Below are 27,362 nucleotides of genomic sequence, written 5' to 3'. Positions count from 1 at the left end.
ATCGATCATCAAAGTTGATTTCCGGGCCAAAAATTATTTTCTACTCTCTAGTAAAAAATAAAATATATTTTCTTTAAAATATTTTTCATTCACGAACCAAAAACTAAAACCCACCAACCAAACATGAAAAAATAAATCAAAAATCCAATTGGTTTCCAAGAAAACAACTTCCTTTATACCAAAGACACCCCAAATCTTATATCTAAACACTTTTAGAGATTATTCAGATGAAATTGATAAAAGTACTAATAATTTGGTATTAAGCTTCAACCGGAGATGCTGCTTTCGGAAGAATCTTTGGAAATGATCGAGGCAAGTGGTTCATGGGATATTGAAATAAAATGAAGCCTACTTCAACTCTCATGACATAGCTATGCAGTGGGATATTGGAATAAAATGAAGCCTACTTCAAGTCTCATGACATAACTATGGAGCAGCAGCATAGAAGGGTTGAAATTAGCAAAGGAAATGAGATGTAAAGATCTGAAAGTACTGGATACAAAACAATGTAGAACAAATTTAACTTGTACATACACTGTAAGAGATTCCTGTATCCTCGTTTCACAGATTTTGCGCGGCTGTTATATATATATTTTGTAAATAAAACTGGCATGGTAAAACGTTCAGCGTATAAGGCACAGGTTAAACTGAGGAAAAGTAAACCAAAAGGCCTCTATCAAGCATTATAGACTCAACAAGTACAATAAATTTGGAACCAATGACCAGTTTGGCTTTTTTTGGTCCTAAATTGAAATTTTATGATATGCTACAGGTGAAGTAACACAGTTATCCCCATCTTGCTAATCTTCCAACCTATCAATTGTAACTTAAACAAACTTTCCACAAAAGCCGATGCCTGATTTATAGAATATCTACAATTAAGAAAAAAACAAACAAGTCTCCAAATTTTGAACCACCCCCTGCAGTTAGTCATAGCAGATGCTCCACAGTCCATCAAATCAATTCTGCATGCAACCAATAGTAATATAAGTTGTAGAAACAAACTACATTTACTTGTATAAAATAGCAATAAGCCACTATAAAAATTGCACAAAGTGCTAAAACAAGAATACCCTGGCCCCTCATTTTTAAAACTGCTAATCATCTTCTTTCTCCCTACAAACTATTTTGTCTTTTCTTTCAAAGCTAAAAGTTTGACACAACACTAGCTTCAGTGTTGCATGAGTCTTCATGCATAACAGTAACCACTTACGAGTACACATATTAAAAGGGCATATGAACACCCTCTCCCTGGTTGATTAGCGGACTAATATTTTATCATGCCAAACAAAAAATTGCATATATAACAACCCATCATCATACCATTGCTGATTCTTCCTGAACTCAGTAAGAACTGGGTATATGTTCTCAAAGGCAGTATATGTCTCATCTCTAACCTGAAATACAATAAAATCCCTAGTAAGATAAAATGGTAAATCACCAGCATAACATTAGTGAAGAATCTTTAACAGGCAGATACTATTGTATTACCTTGGCTCCTGTGATGACAATTTTCCCAGAAACAAAAATAAGCAGCACTATTTTTGGTTGTTTCATGCGATATATTAATCCAGGAAATAGTTCTGGCTCGTACTGTACAAAGAAAATGAAAGATGATAAATACAAGGAAGAATATTAACAATCAAGTCAACATACTGGTTTTATCTGTCAGAAATCCCACTAAACAGTTCTTTTCATTTTCTATTTACGACGTCCTGATTCGAATGAACATATCACGGTACTGAAGCTCAAGCATCCCCACCTGGACCAATCACTTGGAACTATGTACCAGTTGCATTTCTAGTCAGAAATAAGGGTAGGAATCATTTTAAATTACAAATCATAAATGAAGCACGCTGGATTGGTTATACAATCATACCACTCTCCTATTATGGAACAACTTAACCCTACAAAACAATTATTCAATTAAATTTAGTACATGCTCACAGCTCACGATATTTCAAAAGGGTGGGGTGGACTGGGGGGAATCAAAATGTCATAAGAAAGATGCCTACAAGATTCTTACATACGTGTGTGAAGCAGATGACCATGAGAGACACTAAGAACTGCATGATTTGGCAAGAGTAGTTTGACCACAAAGGATGAAGGGAAGCAAGTGTACTGAAAGGCTAGAGTTGAGGCGCCAGATTTTATTTATCTTCTCGTATTTCATACTTTTTCTCACCCCCCCCCTAAGCCCACCAAGGTGGCCAGGAGAGAGATATTCAATTAGTGACAAGGTCATACAACCAGGAAGGTTGTAAACTTTTGATAGGTAACAAGTACTAACAGACTGCATGACAAGAAGATACAAAAAGCATGCGGACAAGTTCTTTGCCAGACACCGGGGACACACATCACAATCTAAGTTGAGCCTTTGTCCATCTGTATCTAATTCAGTTAAATAACTGGTTTCTCTATAACTGAGTTATAATACGCATACCAAATTTTGTAAAATTAAATTGACCAACATAATTATATTTTAGGAAAAACATATTATAGTAGGTACGAGAGGTAGACCGAAGAAATACTAGAAGAGATGATTAGACAGGACATGACTCAAATTCAGGTTACTGAGGACATGACCTTAGATAGGAGAGTGTAGAGGACGCATATCAAGGAAGAAGGTTAGTAGGTAGTGGAATGTTCTCTTGCTTTCCGAGGGTTTACGCGTGTTGGTGTTTGTCGGTGTACTAACCGTAATATTGTAGTTCTTGCTTTTGATATCTATCATAGTTTGTTGTGTATTGTGTTTCGAGTGTCGCACTATTTTGTTGTTCTTATTCCTTTCCTTGCAGGATTTGCACTGCTTCCCTTGTTCATGGCTATGTTTTTTTTCGTCACTGTTTTCTTACTCTTTGTACTTGGACTTGCTACACTTGAACAGAGGGTCTTTCGGAAACAAACTCTCTACCTCCACGAGGTAGTGGTAAGGTCTGCGTACACTCTACCCTCCCCATACCCCACTTGTGAAATTCCACTGGGTATGTTGTTGTTTTTGTTGTATATTATAGTAGTAATTGATAAACAATAGTGATAAGGAACATCAAATCATGGTTTAAGTTTGAAGTGTTAATAAATATAAATAGTAGAAGGTCTGAAGTTCTACAGTGTGTTTAATATTTCAGACCAGTCAAAACAGGAGATGTCAATTGGATAGGTGGATTATTTATGACCAAGATATTTTATCACTTAAATTCAGCACCATTTGCAGTTCCAAAGTTCAACGAAAACCATGACCTAGTTTTTTCTCTGATTAATGGTCCAACCACTTTGAGGAAAAGATTTACATTTTCATGCTTGCTTATTCTGTGCTACCAAAAGCTTCTGTTAACCACGCATAAGGTACCAGAGCCTACAAAGTTCTGTGTATTCCTAATAGCCATCATTTCCAAGACAATTGACATAAAGGACAACAGGTCAACAATATCTAATATCTAAAACCAACAATAAATCAATTTTGGAATTTTATCTGTTACTAATGAAGACTAATAAATAAAAAGACATAATGAGGAAAAAGGTGAATATTACCTCCATCAGTATAATTCAAAAGGAATGATAAATTGAAATTTTAAAATTTGTTCTGATATACATACTATTACAGGATTATACATATGAAGACTGAATAGAAAGAAGGCAAATAAATGCTGAATTTTGTTAGCCAGTAGTATAATCAAATAATCAAAATTCCATGAAGGGCATACAGGTACAACAGCCATCGCAATTACAATATAAAATTATGCACACTTATATATGTCAATACTTACACTTGAGAAAGCACCGTGGGCATATGCAAGGCCTTCAAGTCGAATAGGAAATTTAACATCACAAGAACCAACTATATTCTGGATCTTAAAATCCTGCAATGGAGCAAAATCAGTATAAATAACTTAAACATATAGCAGAAACAACAAAAAGAACAAAGTTACAGACTAGGGATTGTTTGGAAACAAGTGTTCCTTTATTTGTGTATTGCTTCCACAATACTAGAACCAAAGAAGAAAGGAATGTCTAAAAGAGTTCTAAATCATTTTGAAGCATTTCAAAACAAGTGCTAATTCTTGAAATAAAAGAAATATTTCTTAACCGCTTCCAGAGCATTGCAAAATGAGTACTGCATGCTTTCAATCACATCCCAGCACAGAAGCAGCTAGAGGGTTTCTTCTGCACAACTTGTTGATGGAGGTAGTGAGTTTACTTTTTCCCTTGATTCTAGGGAATACAAAGCACCAGAGCAGTTGCATCGATCACCTCCTCCGGTCTCAAAGCAGTATTCTGATTTGTCTTTTGTGCTGGAATCCTAAATATACTTGAAAGTCCTCTTATTTATTTATGCGGGACTCAAGTGAAAATAGGTACCAGCATTGAACGGTTGGATCCAGATATAGTGGAATATATCCATTAGGTGTAGTTCTGAAGTAGAACCTTAGAAAAGAGTTTGCACTCATGGAAAAACATCTAAAACTGTAAAGAATGTAGTAACAAGGATGGGAACATAAAAAGTTCTTTTCTTCTCTTTCCATTTTTTTTTGCTGAAGAGGCAATTTTCTTCTACCAATTTGTTATTTTCATTTCACATTCAGGATGAGGGAAGGGATGTGCCAATATCTGCCTATAAAATGTCAAGAAACTGAATAACTGGGCGATGGTGGTTACCTTAAACTTGGCTGGAAAACCAAGCTTTTGAATGATTCTAGCATACTGAAAAAGATTAGGAGAACATCAAAATAAGAAAGATAAGTACTTGAAAAATAAAAAGAAATTTGAGAACTTGACAATTTCTTAAAATAACTACTACTCCCTCCGTTTTATTTTACTTGGCCCCTCTATAAAAAATAGATTGTTCATTTTACTTGTCCATTTTAGCAAATCAAGAAAGTTGTACTATTTCTTTCCCATACTACCCTTAGTATTCAATAACTACATAAAGTAATAATAGTCAAATTTAGAGTTCCGTTTTCCGGTTTGCTTGTGCTATTTGCAAAGTATCACTAATAAAATTAGTTTAATAAAATACACCCCTAACAAATGTTTTCTTAAGGGTTGTGCTAAGTCAGCATGGGTCAAGTAATATGAAATGGAGGGAATATAAGACATCAAAAGCTCGTTGAACAGTCTGGACCTTTTCAAGAAATATACTAGACTGATCCTTAATCCAAATTAGAATTATCTGATTCATCGAACATAGATTAGGATCTGGTGATTCATCACAAAGGATACAATACTAGCTATTAACTAGTACATACTTTCCGGGCTGCCAACTTTGACTGTTGTTCACTTTTGGCTCCAGTACAAACCTGAGACAGATAAACTAACAATTAAAAAGCAGATAACAAAAGTTTTTTTATCTCCAGCAGATAACAAAATGAATATTTACGGACAATGAGAAGTTCATTATAACAAGGTTATGTAAGAAATTTCCAGATTTTTTTTTTGAAACTGTAAGAAATTTCCAGAATTATTCAAATTAATTAACAACTTGATCAGAAACAATGCCAATACTTGCTAAAACCAAACCCATCAAAAGCCGTTAAGAACATACCATTTTCCCAGAAGCGAAAATCAATGCTGTAGTTTTTGGTTCTCTAATTCTCATGATCACTGCAGCAAAACGCTGAAAGCACAACACATTGTTAAAGTAATATATACTTTCATTCTCAATTGCTTGACAAAGAAATACTGCTGATACAACATAGAAATATTCACAAATAGTCTGTTTCAGCAATCCTACTAGAATACAGTGATGACTGATGAAACAAGTTAAGAAGTATAACTTTAGAAACAAATATAAACGATTGCTACTAAGTTGCTTTATACACAAATTTATGTGTCAAAGTAAATGTTTTACATATCTACCTTTTATTAATGATAGAATACCCACTTTTAATGATTCGTGGATTACTTTGTATGAAACTGCTGCAATTCTATTAATTTGTCAAACCTTAAAAAGGAACATCAAATATGTCGTTTTAGAGCCTTACCCAAATTTTCATAAACAAGAAGGTGAAAAAACAAACACAGGAGACATAATTAAGTAGCTATCCAGTAACAATACTGACCAATTCCTAGCTAACATGGTCCAGTTGGTAAGCAATTAAGAGAACTTATTTTGGGTAAGTCAAAGAGAAAGCTCACATTGAAGGCTAGGTGACCAACTGATAAGACTTAATAATTAACTGCATTGTTAAGTGCCAAAAAGAATCGAACCACAAAAAAGAGAAATCAAATAAATGGAAAAGATGGGCCGATAATGGATGCAAGTCACAAAGGCCCAGAATACCGACTTTTTGTAAAAGATAGAGCACCAGCCTTTTATCAAAATTCAAGCTGGATTATGATCTGACGTGCCACTTGCAGACCAAGTTCAATAAGTCAACATTGCATGGCCATGTGCATGTACAAATATATTAAAACCGATGACAAGTTATGCTCAAACCCAAGCTCAGCAAGCAGATTATCCATGTGTGTGTACATATAAATAAGATGCCTAGCTGTTCTTTTAGGCATTATGCAGAAAATGGAGAACAAAGGACCATTTCTCAGAGCATTTTTGTACTCTCAAATACAATGAGAATGGTAGGTACATCAGTTCCATTGCCTTACAAGGTCAAAAAAATATATTATTATCACACTGGAAAGTACACACGGAGGTGGGTGGACAAACATAGCCCACAAAATAGCAAGATTTATTTATGAACCAGAAAGGGAGAAGCAGCCTCAAACGATCACTGCGAGCAAACTAGAGATGTCCTTCAAAGAGGCTGCAATACTAATAGATGGGAAACAGCAGCTTCAAAGAAGGCGGAGATTCAAATAAATGATGCCAGCATTGAAATCACTGAAGACATGACAGCATTAGAAAAAGATCTTCTGGGAGGATGCTTAGTTGGTAAGTTCCAATCACAGGAACCTCCAACCCTGAACGATGCAAGGGGAGCAAACAGCTCATGGAAATCAGCTGTGAGCGTCAATGTTCATGCGATGAATGGCGGACTCTTTCTCTTCGAGTTACCATCAAGGAAAAGTGCAGAACATGTGCTCAATGGGGTCTGGGAGTGGAGGAAGACGAGAAAGGTGCTGGAATGGTGGAAACCCACTTCAGGCTGCTGGCCGGCGGAAATAAACAGAGACTGGATATGGGTCAGAATTCTAGGGATCCCATTAAATTTGTGGTCTCAAGAGATTCTCAAACAGATTGAAGATCAGTGTGGTGGATTCATAGAGACAGAGGAGGAAACAATGCTGAAGAATCATCTACACTGGGCTCGTATCAAAGTTAAAGGAGATGGCAAACTAGTTCCGACGGAGGATAGAGGTAACCAGAGATGGACTTGTGTACAATTCCAATATGGGTGGAAGCACCTGTCACTATCAGGGCTGCCAGGGAGAAGAAAGAAGAATTAGGCCGAGGACCTAGGATAATATGATACAGCAGTCTAAGATGGGACAGATACCCAATTTGGTGAAAGTCTTGGGAATCCACGAGGACAGTCATCTGGGTACATCAGAGGAAGGGAAGATTTTAAATTTAAAGACACATGGAAGACAATTAAAAGAAAAGGGCCCTTTATGGGCTGTAGCAGGGCAAATTGGAAAAGTCTCAAAAGTGGGCTTTAATTTAAATAGCCCAATAACTTTAATTACCAGAATCCAATAAAAAGGCCCAACGGGAGGACATTACCATGGAAATTGAAATTCAAGCAAATATTGCCAAGTCCCAAATAATCAACAGCTACAACAAGTCGCAGGCTACCCAGATTACATCGGAAAGATCAAGCTCGCGGGTCGAACAATTCCCAATGCCCCCAGACCCGACAGAAACAGTGGAAGCGAGTTGGTTTCTATGCAATCAGAAGAGCAATTTCAGATTGTGAAGCAAATTGAGGATGAAGCAGTGCCGATAAACATGAAGATGCCAACTGAAGGCAATGATCAGGAATTGAACACCTCTGAATGGGTCCAACAACACATCACCAAATTAAGTGCAGAGCTTGGTATTGACTTCAAAGGTTGTGAGGAGAAAGCGAAAGAGTTGTTCAAAAAAATTGATAGCAATAAGCAGCAGAATGGTGAAACACAAGTGACAGCTAAAAAGAAGGGGTCCAACAAGCTAAGGAGTTTAGAAATAGACAACAAATTTTGGAGCTATGGGTCTAGAAGCAAGAGGGATATCTTCCAATCAAAGATCAATGAATTTGAAAATTGTTTCCTGGAATGTGAGGGGGTTGAATTGTGGGAGGAAGAGAGGGCTGGTTAGAATATCCTTAGAACTTGGAAGGCAGATATTGTCTGTCTTCAAGAAACTAAGGTAAGGGAGGACATAGCAGAGCTAGTGAAAGAAGTGTGGGGAACAGGTGGGTCAATTTTGTTCACCTGGAGGCTAGTGAAACTAGGGGAGGAATTATCATTATGCGGGATAAGAGGGATTGGGAAGGAGTGGTTAGTAGTGTTGGCATGTACTCAGTGCCTTGCAGTTTTACTGGAAAAAAAACAAGTGCTTGATTGGCATTTAACAGGGGTTTATGCTCCTAATGGGAGAGTGGAGAGGGAAGAGACGTGGGGGAGTTAGGGGCTGCTAGGGGTCTAATGACAGGACCTTGGGTTCTGTGTGGTGACTTCAACACAACCAGACACCCCTCAGAGAAGAAGAATTGCCACGGAATCAGTAAAGCAATGACTGATTTGTCAAAGTTTATAGAAGACATGGAGCCTATGGATTTGGATCTAAAAGGGGGCAAGTATACTTGGAGAAAAGGGGATAGGCATGATACAACTGCTATACTGGATAGGATTCTTATCTCAGAGGATGTAGACAGCTGTTTCAAGAACATAAAACAAAGTTTGCTTCAGAAAGTAACTTCAGACCACTCCCCATTTATGCTACAATGTGGGGACTGGGAAAAGTCCAAATCCTGTGTCAAATTTGAGAACTGGTGGTTGTAGACCGAGGGTTTCAAAGAAAAGACTTAGAACTGGTGGGATTCTTTCAATAGTACTGGCAATCCAGATTTTGTACTTGTGACAAAGATGAAAGCTTTGAAGGCAAAACTCAAGGAATAGGACAAGTCTGTGCAGGAGAACTTAGGAATACAAAAACAAAGTGTGTTGACACAACTAGCAGCTTTAGATGGAATTCAGGAGCACAGAGCGTTACATGAGGAAGAAATAGCATTCAGGTTGAGTCCCACCAATGAATTTGAAGAGATTGCTAGGAAAGAGGAGATTGCTTGGAGACAAAAGTCAAGGGTCATATGGTTAAAAGAGGGGGATAGAAACACCAGTTTCTTTCATAAAACTGCTAATGCACACAGAAGGTTCTTATGTATTTTTTATTATAAATAGAGCAACCTCCACATACATACATATGTACTAGATGCAAAGCTTCGTGCCAACACGGGCCCAACAAAATCATACTAAATGTGGTCTTATGTACTTTTTCTGCCTCAATTTATGTGACAGATTTTTCTTTGTAGTTCTCCCAAAAGATGACACATTTTCTTATTTGACAAATGTTTGATAACGTTATCACATTTTGTCCATGTTGGGTCCTCCTTATTTGGGGAAAAAAATATTTTATTGATGTGGGACCAAACTATCAGCGGAAAAGCATATGTAAAGCACCTTTAAAGCATAGACATTGAAATTCCAAAAACACCCTCGGTATGAAGTAGGCACGTCACCGAAGAGGCATTTTTTGTAAAAAAATAATTATTGTATATATATCATTAGAAATTTTTGTATATAACTTATTGGTTTGTTTTGATTTTTATTCAGTTTGTTTTTAGAAAAACAAACCAAATATTATCGAATATTTAAAACTTAAATCCAAACCAAAACCAAATAAAAATCTGTTTCTTTAATCGATTTTAACCAAACCATGAACACCAGTAGATATAAGAATACAAGATGAGCATGACAAAGTGGATACCAAAACCACGAGCAAGTTTTCACAGTTAAATATAATCACCTAGCTAGTAGCCATGTAACCAAATAAATAAGTCAGCCAATGAATGAAATAGTTAAATGGACCCACAGCCTCATAAAAGTTGTACATTTTTTCAACTAAAAGGACGGAACTGCCCTCATGAGTCATGCTGAAGCACACATGTCGACAAAGATCAGTCTGCTTCTAGCCTATTTTAATATATATATATATATATATAGAATGATTCCTATAATAAAAATAAAATAGCAAAAAGACATTCTGCCTGTCTCGGCTTCCACAAGAAAGTCTTTCGTGTTTTTATGTAGGAAAGAATGAAAAGAGATTAAGGCCTTAATCTCACTCAAGTTTGGTTGATGATTGAGCTGAATGATTTAACCGGCAGTAATTTAATTTTAACATATCAAGATGACGTCAGAGCTTAGTTTTTGAGCCAAGAGAACTAGAGCATGAGCCTCGGTACTAGTTGTGACCAAACATTCAAAAAGTCAGACCACTTTGTTCATAGGTCCTTAACTATGGTCATTGTTACTCCCTTTACACTCCTTTTTGTGAGCATTAGCAATATGAGACAATAAAATTCATTCACAAGCTTAGGCTTTGTTTTTATAAACACAGTGTCCGGGCCAATGTGCACGAACCTGGACTCATTCCATGGGGTATTGTCCACCAAGGCTTGGACACATGGGAAGAAATCACACACTTAGACATTAAAAACAAATCATTTGGAGTGGAATCCTTATATAAAAACGTCATTTGGGAAACCAGTAAAGGGAGAAAATTGACTCATGAGTTATTGTCAGGAAAAATAGTCACATGCTCAAATAAAATTTAGTTCCGCGGGAAGCTTTTATTATCTCCCAACATTCAGAACCACGAAAGCAACAACACTGTTTGATTTTTACTTTTCAAATTCATGAAGTTCAATCAATCAAATCAATTGAAAGCAACAGGTAAGCAAAAATAGCAAATCTCTTACAGTCTCATAAGAAGATCTACTAGTACATAGCTCCATTCACATATTAGATAAAACACATCATGAATGTGCATTCAGAGGATCTAGTATCTTATCAGTATCACCAACTACAATAACAACTACAACACAGAAATATACCTTCGGATTGTACTCTGCATTTCGAGCTTGAAGTGCAATAGCTTTCAGGTCCAACTTGCAGTCCAAATTAACCGTTGAGACAATATTCCTAGCAGTTAAAAAAACGACAGATGCATATATCACTGAGTGGAAAATATACTTTTAAAAAACACACTACTACCGCTTGCACCAATCAACCTAACATATTAGAAGTAATTATATCACTCATTGAACTTGTGTAAACAGAAATGACAAGTATGTTTAGGTGAAAAGAAAGCATACTAAGAAAAATTGCTAGGTAATAGTGGAAGAGGATTATTGACTAATTACATATTTCCACGTCTTTTAATGTTCTAAACCTATTTGACAAGACCCAAATATTTGGGATCGCAAAGTTCTTAACAGAAGTTACTGCCGGTTTGGATAGACTTATATCAAGTTCCTTTAAGCCAAATAGCTTTTAAGCACTTTGGTAGTATTAGATGGTAAAACAAAAAGGTGCTTTTAAGGCTTAAGCACTTGTTTTTAAGACAAAAATAAGCCAAAAGTGATAAGCCCATCCAAGCAGGCTCTTGCTTGTTGAAACTTCTCAAAGTTCTTGATCAAAAAATTTATGACCCAAACTTCCCTTCTACAAATTTTCAGTTTCCCGTCTCCAATTTCTCTATTGTCTATGTTTTTCTTGATAACCAAGAAATCCCCGAGTGAGCCGTGGATATCTGATGGATATCAGTACTACTCACTCCATTTTAATGCAATTGATAATATTTGTTTTCCAAAACAATAATTTGACAATTTATGACACTACATTTTAAAAAATCAAATCAAACACTAAGTTTCTTGGACAGAAATAAATGATCAATGACTTGTAAACAATTCATAGGCCTTCTTACTGGTTTTTATAGGTGAAAAAGTTAGTAGAAGTGATAAGAATTAACTTACTGCAGAGTAGGGACTATTCCAGAAGGGTGCTTGGTAAGATCCACTGGCTGGCTCCCCTCTAATCCCTGATCTGCCATTCCTCTTTTGACCTAGTCCCTTCCGTACACAAAACTCTACAACAAGGGATTAAAGTTAGCAGATAGAATAAATTTCTGATTGATAAACAATACAACTACTACGAATCAATCCCAAGCTAGTTGGGTATGCTATATAAAAACCCTCACTATCAATTTAGCTCTATTTTAGAGCTGTTCCAATTCAATCTTCAAAAACTCGAGCTCCCTAACACTAAAAGTTATCTACATTTATACAGAGTCAATATCTCTTCATCAATTATGAAAATAGTAATTCCTCCAAACCATAGAACACCAATCTCAACAGAAAAAAATGTTCTTTTCTGTCAAAATTCTTCACCTAAACACGAAAATCAAAACCCAATTTATTTATTTTTGTTTCTCTTATGAATTGTTATTTTTCCATTAAACCCAACATGGAGAGAATCAGAACTAGTGTTGCTAAACCAATAAAATTAATTTATATTCCTATGGATAAATAAAAGTGGAGTAGCACAAATTCGGTACAATTGAACTAATACACAAATTATTACAATAAAACTCGAATATTTAACAAAACAACATGTGCGGATGATGAAAAAGGGGTCAGATCCAGACCTTTAAACTGAAAATCTAAAACTAGGGTTTGCTGAAATTGGAGGATTTTGTTTGTTGTAAAGAAAAAATGAATTTGTAGCGGGTAAAGAATTTGAAAGAAGGATTCTTTTATATGAAGAAGATCTTTATAGAGCGACAAGGAAGGATGAATATATATATATAGAGAGAGAGAGAGAGGAGGGGAAGGAAGAGTTGTGAGGAACAACGATCTTAAGAGAGACCTTATGGGAGAGGCGTGTGGTAATTCGAGTATTTGTGTGATAACCTGCGCTACATCTAATTTACTATATTACCCCTCAGTTGACCAAAATAGATGCTTATGTTTTTTATGGGTACAATCGTAATAACACCTTTCTCAATTCATCCCCATATTAATGGCAAGTATCAAGAGACACGTGCTCTTTATGCTCATATAATTGGCCATTTTGGATTTAAATACATTTTAACCCCTCTATTTTTACTTGTTCAATTATTATTATTAAGTACTAATATTTTTTTAATGTTTAGATGCATTTTTTGAGTAATAAATAAGTGAAAACTACCTAAATGGACCACAAAACAGTAAATAATTACAATTTTATAGTCCAATTCAAACTTATTCACCAAATACCCATTCTTCCAAAATAAATTATGGTTTATGTCCCCCTTTAGTCGTATAGATTTTGAATATCTAGATTTTTTGTTTAAAATATTGAATTAATGTAATATAATTTAACTTTAAAAATTAATCAAATTGACTTTCAAAAAGCGCAACATGACATTTGAAAGTGGACGAAAGGAGTATTATTAATTATTTTGGTTCTTTTTTCTCATTTATTGTTTTTGTGCTGTGATTTATTTCTTTTGTTCTTTTTCATTTATTATTTTCATTTTCTCTTTTATTCTTTACTCACTTATTATTTTTATTTTATCCTTTATTCTAGATACCATTAGATAATATTTTTATTAATTCTATTTTTTTTGTTAGTTTATATTCTTTTCTTTTTTTTATCTCTTTCTATATTTTTACCTTTTTAAAAAAAATTAAATAAATTGCTTTTGTTTTTTTTAATTTACTATTTTTATTTTCTCATTTATTATTTTTATTCTTTTTTCAAATTATCATTTATTAGAGATACCATTTGGTAACTATTTTATTTATTTTTTATTATTATTAGTTTATCTTCTTCTTCTTTTCTCTTTCTATATTTTTACCTTTTTAAGAAAATAAAATAAATTATTTTTTGTTCATTACTTTTGCTCTTTCTCATTTATTATTTTTATTTTCTCTTTTATTCTTTTCTCATTTATTGTTTTTATTCTTTTTTCATTTCAACCTTTATTAGAGATATCATTAGGTAGCATTTTTATTATTTGTTTCTTTCGTCTACATTGTTTTCTTTTGGTCTTTTTCCCTTTTTTGGTTTGTTTATCATCTTTTTAAATTTATTTTCTCTTTTTTATATTTTTGTCTTTTGAAAAAACAAAATGAATACAAAAATATAAAATATTAATTGACTACTTTCAGACTAATAAAAAAAATGACTAGACTACAATAATAAATAAATAAGAAAAAATTCATAATATGTGATTTTGGATCTGCAAAAATTACATTTGACATTTAGTGTAGTTTTTTTTTTTTTTAAAAATACAAAATTATGTTAATGGGGCACAACTTCGATTTAGATTGGCGGAATTTGCTCTTGTTACTTGGATGTGATGTAACGGTAATACAATAATGACAGTTTCATTAAATGGAAATCGGTGTACTAATGAGTAGGGTGTGAACAAGAAACCTTGATGATACTACAACAATTTATATATATTTGTAATAATATCATTGACTAATAAGTAAGGTGTGAATAAGAAATCATAATGATACCACAAAAATATATATATACTCTTATAGTATCACTGAGTAATATGATACTACAACAATTTATATATATTTGTAATAATATCATTGACTAATAAGTAAGGTGTGAATAAGAAATCATAATGATACCACAAAAATATATATATACTCTTATAGTATCACTGAGTAATATGATACTACAACAATTTATATATATTTGTAATAATATCATTGACTAATAAGTAAGGTGTGAATAAGAAATCATAATGATACCACAAAAATATATATATACTCTTATAGTATCACTGAGTAATAAGTATATCGGCCTTATATATATATATATATATGTGAAGAACAATGGTAAGTGAAAAAGTAAAATTTCGCTATGTATTACTCTTATATTAGAAAAGGCTTGTTTCAACATGCCCGTATCATCACATTTGATGATTTTTTTTTGTCTTTTTAATGCTCAAATATAGCTACGTATCTAACTCATATGTCTTCCATGTACACCTCATTGTTGTTTACTGTCTTGCCTCTTCTTTCAACTTTTTACTTCGTAGTTCTATGCTCATCAAAATTTCTCCTTTGTTCAACATTCATTCGAATTTCTATGTAAGCTTCTTGTTTCTTTGATTTTTTTTGTATATCTTTGTTTTCATTAAAATTGAAAGTTCATTAAAGAGTATTCCCTAATTTCAGATCAAATTTGATTTGGGTGTGTTAATATTTCTTTCTTTTTTCATTTGGATTTGTTGTTGATATTCAATTTTACTTGTGCTTTTCAATGATTTCAATTGTTGTGCCTTTAATTTTTGTTTGTTCTTGTGTTTTTCGTGTTCCATTTTAGATTTTGAGGCTCAAGTAAGCCTTTTGAAACTAAGATCGCTAAGAGAATGAAAAGAAAGACAAGAGAGCTTTAAGAAGACTTTGTATTGCTTTGCGGATGATTGCTTACAACTTGGTTGATGATTTACAAATGAGAGCCTCTCTATTTATACTACTTCCTAGGGGGTTAAAGTATAAATAAAAATTACTACACAAGTCCCTACTTATTTGTAATCATGTCCCTCTTCTAGAATTCTCTACTATTCTAGAGAATTCTAAAGTTTTCTAAGATATTTTTTAAGGCATTCTAGAGTCTTCTAAGAAAAGATCTAAGGAATTCTAGAGTCTTCTACTAACCTCTCCATAACTCTAGATTCTTCTCCCTTATTTTTATGCCAAATTTGAAGGGCAAAGTAGCGGGTCATGACACTCTCCCCCACCTACTAATGTGACGACCTTGTCACATTGCTGCTGCATGGACAACCGAGTCTTGTCTTTTCATATGCGCGACCAGTAGTCCATTGACTCGATCAATGCCCTTATAAAACTCCCTTAGTTGCTTCCTTATCTCTTCTAGCTTGGTCTTCTGATCTACCTCCTTCCTAGGAGACAAGCATCTTGGCGGCTTTTCTAGCATCACGTCCTTTCTCTTCTAGAACCTTCTCCATGCATGGTGGCAAGGACTCCTTATCACCATTGTCTTCATCCGAACTTGCAATGGTGGCTATAAACGTCAACTCATTTTTCTTAAGGCTTTTCACGAGTTGCATGGTCATTAGTCGAACTTGTCCTTCCATCGTTGGTACCTTAACAAGGGGTACCATACATGCTTGCTACATGACAAAGAGTCGTTGGAGGTAAGGATCGATTACCATGTGGTATTTTTGGAATAACTCTTGCCCAAGAATTATGTCAAAGAGGTCTAAGAGAGCGATAGTGAAGTTGGTTTTACCTTGCCACTCGCCTAGCGTGATGTTTACTCCATGCGCTACTCCACACACGGGAGTCGCTGGTGTATTGACCGTCCTGATATGGGCATTACTTGGACCGTAACTCAGTCCCAACCTTGTTGTTGCCGTCTTGGTCATAATGTTGGCCTCTTCACTCGTGTCGACCATAGCACGAGCGGGTCTTCCATTAATCGTAAGGTCGACATACTGCGCGTCGTATTCTCTCGACTTCCCTGGCTACTTCGTGATGGCTTCGCATAGTTCTATCAAGCCCAACTGAATTATAATCTTCCAAACTACTTAGTTTGGCTTCTCCAGGAGGTGATGGATATATATGAAAAATAAAAGTTGGTGCATTACTCACGTTAAATGACATTATCAATATTACAAACAGTTACAAAACACTTCCAATAATATACATTTATATTTTTATCAAGTAAAAACAATCTTTTTCTATGTTCTTTTTGCAATTTTTCGCTGAGCCCGTGCCATATGAAGAAATTGTTGAAAAAGGTATCATATGGGGATTATGATGACTCTAGGTCTTCTTTAACTTACTATACGCAGAAACCATGGAAGGACATGATGAATATAGCGATAGACCTTTTGTTGTAGATAAGAAATTTATTGAAGGACATGATGAATATAGTGATAGGCCTTTTGTTGTGGATTATCTAGCTACAGGGACATCTATGGATAGGTCTGATAAAGATATTTTCCTTTCATGAACTAGAGTTGTTGATGGTGCAATTTGAGGCATTCAAATCGCATTGTTATCCTGGGATAGTTCAGATGATGAGTACTTGAGTTGTTTCAACTATCTTAAGAATTCCAAATGCTCTGGTGTCGTACAGGTTAGATAGTGCTCCAAAAGTTAGAATCTCATATATTTTTGATTATGAATCAGAGCCTGAGAATGTGATTCAATTTGAAATGGTAGATGACTTGATTATTACAGAAAATATTGAGATGGTTTCAGATTTCGACATTAAAAAGAGAATATAGCTAAAATTGACACTGCTCAAAATTTCATAATGGAGGGAGATGAGGCCAATGATACGTTAGAAGGAGGAAAAGTTGCATATACTTTGTTGGAACAAGAGTTGGACAATGATGAAAAGCTTTTTTGCAAAAGAAAATCAAATTCTTAATAGTAGTATAGAGGCAAAGATTGTAGATTCATCTTGTGATATTAAGCCTTGTGATATTGTTTACACTAGCTTAAGGGAAGAAAATAGAGTATCAAATTTTGGAACTTATGAATTGAACTCTGAAAATAACATCATCTCACTTACTGGAGCTTCTCGGGAGAGTCAGAAATCAAAAACTAAGGAAAACGATAGTTATCAAGGAAGTGAATGTCAGGATATAGCCGCTAGAACTTAAATTAAATATTATCATAAATCCATCAAAGACAGTGAAGTTGAGAGCTTAAATGATAGGCTGTAAATGCAGAATGTTTCTAACAACTTTGAGCGTTCTCTCTTTCTTTCTTACTTTTTGATTATTTTGTTCAGGTGCAAGCTGTTTGAATTGTGTCAATATTTATGTCATTTATTTTATCAATGATTTCGTGTTGGTATGTATAATTTGGTGCTAGTATGTATAATGTGCAAATGCTTGTGTGAATAGACTTCATTTTTTTTACTAACTCGATCATCCCTTTCACCAATATATGCACACAACTTGAATAAATTGTTTCCTTACCATTTGTGGAAATGTAACCCAATAATTTTCAGCATACTTTAGTATTTACGAAAAGCAGACCTAGTGACCTACTACGTTGGGCCCGTGCAATATTTGCGCTAGCTCCTACCAAGTTGTTCCACTATAATTGTCATTAGTAATATGAAATTGCAAGTCATTTCAATACGCTTGAGACAAACAACTCAGAAGACGTTCAAACCATTGTCGTAACACTTTCGTCTAAATTCATTAGCACAACAACAATCCTCACATTTATGCATAGATGATACCAGTATGACTTGATCTGTAATGTAACAAATAGATACCTTATAAAAAGACTTCTATGAACATCAATGTCTTGATAGAAAAGTATTTACTTATATAATACACATAAAACCTAAAGTACATTGTCCAATAGAATCATATTAAAGTACTAAAGACATAATATTAAAAAAAAATATTAGATCATTTGAATCTTTAAACACATCTTCATTGATCAGTACAAATGATCAGGAGCTATACTCTCCATCACAGCAGCCAACGTGTGTTATTCCATAAACTAAATCAATACCTTACAAGGAACAAAAAAAACAATTCAATCAACTTGAAATTGTTCTTAGGAACAATAGTTTCCAGAACTGATCAAAAGGAGAAGAGGAGAAGAGTTTTGTATCTTTTCTATTAGAGAAGTATATTCTGAAAAACTTAACCACAATTACATACAAGACTCTCTTATATAGAGAGATATTTTTTTTCAAGACTTAATTACCTAAGAGTTAGATATAACTAACTTTTAGAACTAACTATTTTTTCCTTTTTTCCCTTACTCTCAACACTCCCCCTCAGGCTAGGAAGGGGAGAATATATCACACATTCCTAGTTTGGAAATAAGAAAGGTATGCTGGACTCTAGTAAGCCCCTTAGTTAACATGTCTGTTGGTTGTTGTTGTGTTGGAATGCAGTTTGTAGTCATCATTCCTTGAAGTAGTTTTTCTCTGATGAAATAACAATCAACATCAATGTGTTTTGTCCTCTCATGATATATAGGAATTGCTGCTATTTGCATTGCAGACTTACTGTCACTGAAGACACTTACTAGAAGTGTTACCTCACATCCAATTTCCTTCATCAAACCTAATATCCACACCAATTATGCTACAACTATTGCAAGGCTTCTGAATTCTACCTATGCAGAACTTCTGGAAACTGTAGTCTATATTTTTTACTTCCACGACACTAGTGAATCTCCTAGTTTCACAAAATAACCAGTTACAGATCTTCTAGTTTGTGGACAAGCTGCCAAGTCAGCATCACAGTAGGCACTAATCTTTTCTTCTAAACTACTAGATAGGAGAATTCCCAACACTGGTTGATTTTTAACATACCTCACCACTCTAAGTGCAGCTTCCATATGTGACTTCTTAGGATCTTGTAGAAACTGACTTAAAGTTTGCACACTAAAAGTTATATCAGGTCTAGTCATTGTTAGATAGAGAAGCTTCCCAATTAACCTCTGATATGCCCTTTGATCAGTAGGAGGATTATCACCTGGTTTCATGGTTTTTACATGATCACCAAACTGTTTTGAAGTGAGTTTCAAGTTATAGTCTATTGGAGTGCCAGCAGACTTAGTTGCTTCTAACCCCAACTCAGACAACAGTTCCAATGTATATTTTCTTTGATACATTAGAATTCCTTTGTTGGATCTTGCAAATTCAATACCAAGAAAGAACCTTAATTCTCCTAAATTTTTCATCTTGAAAGCTTGTTGCAAAGTGACTTTTGTTTCCTCTATCAGTTTCAAACTATCACCAGTGATCAACATATCATCTACATATACTAATACAAGTGTGACTCCTTCAGTTGTCTTCTTAACATACAAAGAGGGATCATAACTCTGAACAAAACCAAACCTCACCAATGCCTCTGACAACTTTGTATTACATTGCCTAGGGGCCTGCTTTAATCCATATAAGGATTTGACTAGTCTACACACCTTATTCTCCCCCTGGCTTGCAAATCCCTGAGGCATGTCCATATATATTTCATCAGCCAAATCACCATTTAAAAAAGCATTATAGGACATTCATTTGATGGATATACCATTTTTTCCTTGCTGCAGTTGCTAGCACAGTTCCAACTGTTTTCATCTTCACCATTGGAGAGAAAGTCTCTTTAAAGTCTATTCCTTCTATTTGATTATACCCTTTTGCAACTAGCCTAGCTTTAAATCTCTCTACCTCACCTGAAGCCTTATACTTTACTTTGTACACCCACCTACAACCAATTGATTTCTTGCCTTTAGGTAGACTAACCACATCCCAAGTATGATTGTGATTCAAAGCTTCTATTTCATCCTTCATAGCTTGTATCCATCTTGGGTCTTTACTGGCTTCTAAGTAAGTAGTTGGCCCAGTAACTGAGGAAGAGGCTGCTACATGCCATATACTCTTTGGACAACCTTCCATAAGACACATACTTTGATAAGGCATAGGGTACTTTGGTGAATGTTTAAGGACACAAAATCAGTCATCCACACTGGTGTCTTCCTCTCTCTAGTTGACTTCCTCTGGTCTTGCACTCTTTATGAACTGCTTGTATCATCTTGTGTCACCCTATGTTGTTCATGCTGACAATCTGAGAATGCACCTTGTGAACTTGTAGTATCAGAAATCTTATTCCTTATGTCAGGAACAACCTTCACTGATTCTCCACTTGTGGTTATGTCAGCTAACTCATAATGTTGTCCACTCAAAGGAAATATATACTGAGGCTCTTGAGGGACCTTATTCTTTTCTTTAAATGGAAACACATCTTCTCTAAAATATACATCTCTACTTATAAAAAAATATCATTCATCATATCATACAACACATATCCCTTCTGAGTATCAGAAAATCCCATGAGGACAGTGGACTTTGTTCTAGACAACAACTTGTCATGCTCATTCACAACCTTAGCATAGCACAAGCACCCCACTACTCTAAGATGATCACAATTAGGTTTCTTTCCTTACAACCTTTCATAAGGAGTTTGATAATGAATAACTGAACTTAGTAACCTATTTATAATATACACAGCTGCCAATACACAATATCCCCAGAACTTTATTGGAATTTCCCTTTGAAACCTTAGTGCTGTTGTGACCTCTAAAATGTGCCTGTGTTTTCTCTCAGCCATTCCATTTTGTTGTGGAGTGTAGGCACAGGTTGTCTGATGAATAATCCCTAGTTTTTTAAAGAAACTATTACACAATGAGTTCACAAACTCATAGCCATTATCTGTTCTTACAACTTTTACTATCTTATGAAACTGAGTCTGCACATAACTAACAAATTGTTGAATTTGAACATACACATCAGACTTTAATTTCAACAAAAACACCCAAGTCATTCTGCTGAAATCATCAACAACTGTCAAAAAATATCTATTTTCATTCATAGTGGAAATTCTATAAGGCCCCCACAAGTCCATATACACGAGATCAAAGCAACAAGTAGTTTTAATATTGCTAGAAGGAAATGACAACCTAGTCTGCTTTGCACTAGGACATACAGAGCATTGTTTTATTCTATCCTCTATAGCCAAAGACTTCTCAACAGACAAAATCTTTTTGAGTACATTAGAAGATACATGTCCAAACCTCTTATGCCATAAGTCCACTTCTGCTTGTTTCTTCTCCACAGTATTAGCCGTTAATACTTCATTGTCTCCATAACTAGTTACCTTTTTAGCACTCTGATCAGCCAAGAAATACAGACCACCATTAACTCTTCCAATTGAACTCACCTTCCCAATGTAGAGATCCTGGAACACACAGAAATCAGGAAAAAAATTTACTGAACACTGCCATTCTCTAGTCACCTTGGACACTGAGAGTAGATTATAATTGAACTGAGGAATATGCAATACATTAGAAATATTGTTTCCCTCTGTCAAACAACTTTTCCCTACATTAGCAACTACAATTGTATCACCATTAGGAAGACATACCCTCTTTACTTTTTCAGACGTTACCACAGAAGACTCATCAAATAGACCTAATTCAGACACTATATGATGAGTAGCTCCTATATCTATTATCCACTGTTGTGACTTAGAACAAGCTAGAAAGCACTGATTATACCTGCGACATTAGCCACATCTGCTGCCTCAGTCTCCTGTGTTGATATACTGCTAGTGTGGATCATCTTTAGAATCTGATTATATTGCTCTTGTGTGAAAGCTGATTTACCTATCTGGCTTATCATAGACATCTGCACTTCAGAATCTTCTTGATCACATGTCATTGCCTTTACTTGAGAACATTGTTCACCAGACTGACCAGCCACTACATTATAAGCAGCACCACTTTCTATTCTTTGCTTTCTCTTGGTCTTGAAATCAGGAGGGTAGCCAATTAACTTCCAACAATTCTCCCTGGTGTGACCCTTTAACTTGCAAAAGTCACAATGAACATTATAGTTTTTCTTAAGCCTTTGTCCCTAATTTCTTGAATACATAGCTATTTCATAATCTCGCAACTGTGCACCTGGCCTAACTCCCAATACTCCAGCACTTGTAGCTACTGCCTTATGACTTTCATCACTTACAATCATAGCATAAGCTTGATTTACTGAAGGCAAAGGACTCATAAGCAATATTTGACTTCTTGCGTGAAGATATGACTCGTTTAATCCCATCAAGAACTGAAACAACTTCAATTTCTGAAGATGCACCACAAAATCTTTAGATTTATCACATTCATAGTTTGGTGCAGGAACAAGTGCTTCGAACTCATCCCACAAATCTTTCAGTTTCGAAAAATATGCACACACAGACATATTTTCTTGAGACATGGAGGATATATTCTTATGCAGATTAAAGGTTCTCACAGCATCAATTTTATGAAACCTCTCATATAGATCATCCCACACTTCTTTTGCTATAGATGCATACATTATACCCCCAAGCAATTCTTTAGCAACAGAATTCATTATCCAGGATAACACTACTGCATTTACCCTCTCCCAATTGTTCCCCAATTCACTAGGAAACTTATCTTTAGCACAAGTTCCATCTATCAAACCCAATTTATTTCTTCCTAACAAAGCCACTCGCATGGATCTATACCAGATTGAGTAATTCTCAATACCTGTGAGTCGAAACGATATGATATGGGCACCACTCACATCTGATGGATTGAGGAATAATGGATGATTGTAATCGATCACATTAGGTTGCATTCCACCTTGAACAGAGGATTGAATCCCACCTAGACCAGTCGTCCATGTGGCTGAAATTTCAGTACCCACCATTGCTTCAATTCTTCAAGATCGCTGATCTTGACTCTGGCTTTACACCTCAATTGAACTTTCAACTGTAGGATCGTCGAATTTTTCTAGATACTCTAACTGGACTGCTCTGATACCATGAAATTGTTCTTAGGAATAATAGTTTCCAGAACTGATCGAAAGGAGAAGAGGAGAAGAGTTTTGTATCTTTTCTATTAGAGAAGTATATTCTGAAAAACTTAACCACAATTACATACAAGACTCTCTTATATAGAGAGATATTTTTTTTCAAGACTTAACTACCTTAGAGTTAGTTATAACTAATTTTTAGAACTAACTATTTTTTCCTTTTTTCCCTTACTCTCAACACAACTAAAGAAGAAGTTGAGCGAGGGACAAATATTAGAAAGTTACAAAGTAAAAGATACATTTGTCTCATCTATTGCACAATCATTTTCAGGATAACATTTGATGGATGGACTCTTATATAGCTGATGGCAAACTTGCAGTTAGTTTCAAATGAAAATAGAATAAAATTAATATATATAGATAGAAATAAGTAGAAAGAGTATCAACATGTCAATTGTATGTTCTACAATAGGTTGATGAAATTTCATCTTGGTCAAGTTTCAAATCATCTTTATTCTTTCATTTGAACCCTTAATACACTATCTACCTTTAGAATGATGAAGGTCCATCTCAATAGTCTTAAATCATTTCCATATGAACTCTGAATATATTATGTTTCATTCCAAAACTTTCTCCTTGTATTGTGATTTCTATGAAATAACTATTGATAAAATAAAATGTAGATATTCCTTTTTCATTTCAAATTCATTAATTTGTAATCCATAATGATCCAGATTAGTTAGGGTTGTCCATGAAACTCTATCTTCTTAAAGCTAATTTAAAGATATAGTTACAGAAAAATAATAGGGAACAAGAGATATATTCCTTTACAAAAAAGATAAATTACTTATATACACACCTTTTTTTTTCCATAATTCCTATTATTCCCAACTAGTTCTAAAATTTTCCAAAATCTCTTATTTTACTCCCAAACGCTGGATACATAAATCCTAACTCCCAAAATCAACATTTACCCCTTCCTTATTTCACTCCACAAATCTCTCTTTATTTTTAGTCACAGAATCTTGATAGTTATTTTCATTGAAATTTAAAATCAGTCTCTTTTCTGTAGGTTAAGGATATTTTTAGACAAAAATTTTTTAAAAGGATATTTATGAGTCTTTTACTTATTTTTAAAAATACACAAAAAATTATAATTAAATAAAATAAGTGAATTTTCAACACTAAAACGTAAATTTGAAAAAAAGAAAGTAGTAGTAGTAGTTATTATTTGGTAATAATTAATATAATATTTATAAATTTTCCATAATTTGAGTTGGTTATGAACTCTAACAACTAATCATTCATCGAAATTGATTAGGATTCTTGTATTATTATTTAATCTTCCCATTATTTAAAATACTAAATAAGTAAAAATAAATCAGCAATTAATTATGGAATAGCATTGTTCACGTCATTGCTACTTTGCCATGATTCAGCACACCTATATATGGGTTAGATAAATATGAATTCATATAAATTTAATACACTTTCTATTTTTTAATCGATTGTGTTTGTTCATGTATCTAATTGGTAATTTAATTCTTATTTATTGTGATACATTTATAGATACACTTTATTTCAGCTCACATACATTCTTCTTTCACAACCTTATTGTATCATATACATTATTATCAACTACAAAATGATACATTATGTAAGTTATACATATCTTTCAAGACAAACAATATAATACTTATCAATTTAAACGAGATACATAAATAGTAATGTATAATGCACTATTTTTTTTAGATATGATACGTAAATTTGAATTTATTCTAAATGTATCAATTACATAGCAACTATCACACAGTAATGTATCGATCTCAAATCTAACATCTTATGGGCAACAATTACTTATTTAATGTATCTAATATAAATACAGTACTTATCAATTTAAACGAGATACATAAAATAGTAATGTATAATGCACTATTTTTTTTAGTATATGATACGTAAATTTGAATTTATACTAAATGTATCAATTACATAGCAACTATCACACAGTAATGTATCGATCTCAAATCTAACATCTTATGGGCAACAATTACTTATTTAATGTATCTAATATAAATACAGTACTTATCAATTTAAACAAGATACATAAATAGTAAAATGCTAAGCAGAAAAGATATTCATGATGTTTCTTCTCAATTTTTTTGACAATTTTGAATCAAAATTGAAAGGATCTTCAATAAACTAGGAGAAAAATTTTGAGATTCAAAATTTTCAACAATTTTGGATCTTCGCTGAACTGGGAGAAGAAAGAATCTTGAATATCAATTTTTTTGATAATCTTGAATCAAAATTGAAAGGATCTTCAATAAACTAGGAGAAAAATTTTGAGATTCAAAATTTTCAACAATTTTGGATCTTCGCTGAACTGGATTTGTCTAATAACAATTTCATCAATTTTGTATCATTCATAACTCACCTCGCTTATCCAAAATTTTGACAAAGAGTTTTTGAATCAAATCTGAAAGGTTTCTTCGTTGAACGGGGGAGCAATTTAAAATTTTGAATTTCTTCATTATATTAGGATTTGCCTCTGTATGATTGAGAGTAATTAAGAAGAAACATAAGCTAATTTATGAGATTTAATTAATTTTCAGATTTTATTCCCTTTTTAGCGCAACAGAAAAAATAATTGCATTAGAATTACTGTATCCGGATGATGAATTAATGTATCTGAATGGTGACTTATGTATCCAGTAGGTACAAATTTTAAGGGATTATTGTAATTAGAAAAAAAGTAGGGATAGGATGTAATTTACTCTAACAAAGGAGAAAAGTTGACAACTCGAGCATCGGAACATATAAAAAAAAGAAAAAAGGATTTGATTAACAAACCAATCAAGACTAAAGATTAACTTGACGTTCTTGACCAAGCAAAATACCACATCAATTAGACAATAAATATAAAACAAACCAATCAAACCTAAAGATTAACTTGAAGTTCTCAAGGAATAAACTCAAGCTAGCCTTTTCTTTCGGAACTCAACATCGGAACTATTTCAAACTTTTCTCACATTAATGGACGTTGTACGAAGATCATGTAGAAATACAAAATTAACCTCAAATGCTTCTATTGGTTCAGAGTAATGTCCTCTACACAAGTTTGACACCTTAATTCTTCATTACTGCTAACACACTATTTTTAAAAAAATAATGTGCATATAAAGAAAATAGTGGTCCCATCTAGATTAAAATATAGAGATAATAGAAAACTGAATTGTATTATCAGTAAGAAAATTTTATCTTACACTAATAGATACCTTTCATGTTCGAGGAACACATATATGCTAGAACACATAAACTTACAGTAATTTAACTCAAGAATTACCTCTTGAAGCGTGAGCAGATACCTTCAAACGAATCCACGAGTTAGACAGACCTTCAAGCGAATCTACAAGATAGACAATAACTATAGTTTTCTACAGTGATCCAAGTTCACATCCGAACTCTCTCAATACTTGGGTGGGCAAATATAAATAGAAACCTTCGATCTCTTTTCTAGGTTAGGAGAATCTCTATTTATAGAGATTTCTTCCCAATCCAAAAAGGAGTAGAAAACCTCGTTTTTCTGAAAAACAGAAAAACACACGTTAGTTTTCTCTTGAATAAAACTAACGCTATTTTCCTCCTTTCCCCTTAGTAATGGGATTCTGAGTTCTACTTAAATATGGGCACTGCATGGACCACATAATTAATTACTGAGACTTCCTATTATGGAAATAATTTCAAATAATTAATTTGAATTATTCTTACCATAATAAATTACAAATCATTCCACTAGAAATTCGTAATTGCACTCCTCTATTTATATTTTGAAATTCCCATTAAACACTTATGTAATTCCCCATGTTAAGATTGCATATACTAATTAATCAATAAATTAAATTGCTGACGAATTTAATTTAATGACTAATTTCCTTTAGAGCACTACTTAACTTATTTCATGTGTCGGATTCATAAATCCACTTGCAAGGTTTGACACGATAAAAACTTATAAG

The 27,362-nt window shown here is 33.9% G+C and overlaps 2 protein-coding genes across 2 annotated transcripts; both read right to left on the bottom strand.

Moving 5' to 3' along the window:
* Window positions 1-648: 648 nt before the first annotated feature.
* LOC102583666 (TATA-box-binding protein-like) lies at window positions 649-12,808 on the bottom strand (the record flags this gene model as incomplete). Its single annotated transcript, NM_001288161.1, is given in 10 exon segments — window positions 649-965; window positions 1,324-1,397; window positions 1,492-1,593; window positions 3,768-3,860; window positions 4,657-4,701; window positions 5,247-5,297; window positions 5,543-5,614; window positions 11,058-11,145; window positions 11,979-12,091; window positions 12,650-12,808. Coding segments are annotated over 9 exon segments (603 nt in total).
* Window positions 12,809-19,169: 6,361 nt separating this feature from the next.
* Window positions 19,170-19,979, bottom strand: LOC107062970 (uncharacterized mitochondrial protein AtMg00810-like). The gene has a single exon (XM_015314299.1). It carries the CDS (start codon window positions 19,977-19,979, stop codon window positions 19,170-19,172), a length of 810 nt encoding a protein of 269 aa, XP_015169785.1.
* Between the last annotated feature and the right edge of the window lie 7,383 nt (window positions 19,980-27,362).

The sequence above is a fragment of the Solanum tuberosum genome, unplaced genomic scaffold, assembly GCF_000226075.1.
Source record: "Solanum tuberosum cultivar DM 1-3 516 R44 unplaced genomic scaffold, SolTub_3.0 scf00288, whole genome shotgun sequence".
Lineage (NCBI taxonomy): Eukaryota > Viridiplantae > Streptophyta > Magnoliopsida > Solanales > Solanaceae > Solanum > Solanum tuberosum.
This window is presented reverse-complemented; position numbering and strand designations above follow the sequence as displayed.

What these genes read in the sequence shown, in the direction of transcription:
- LOC107062970 (XM_015314299.1), bottom strand. Translation starts at nt 19,979, where the DNA reads ATGCCTCAGGGATTTGCAAGCCAGGGGGAGAATAAGGTGTGTAGACTA.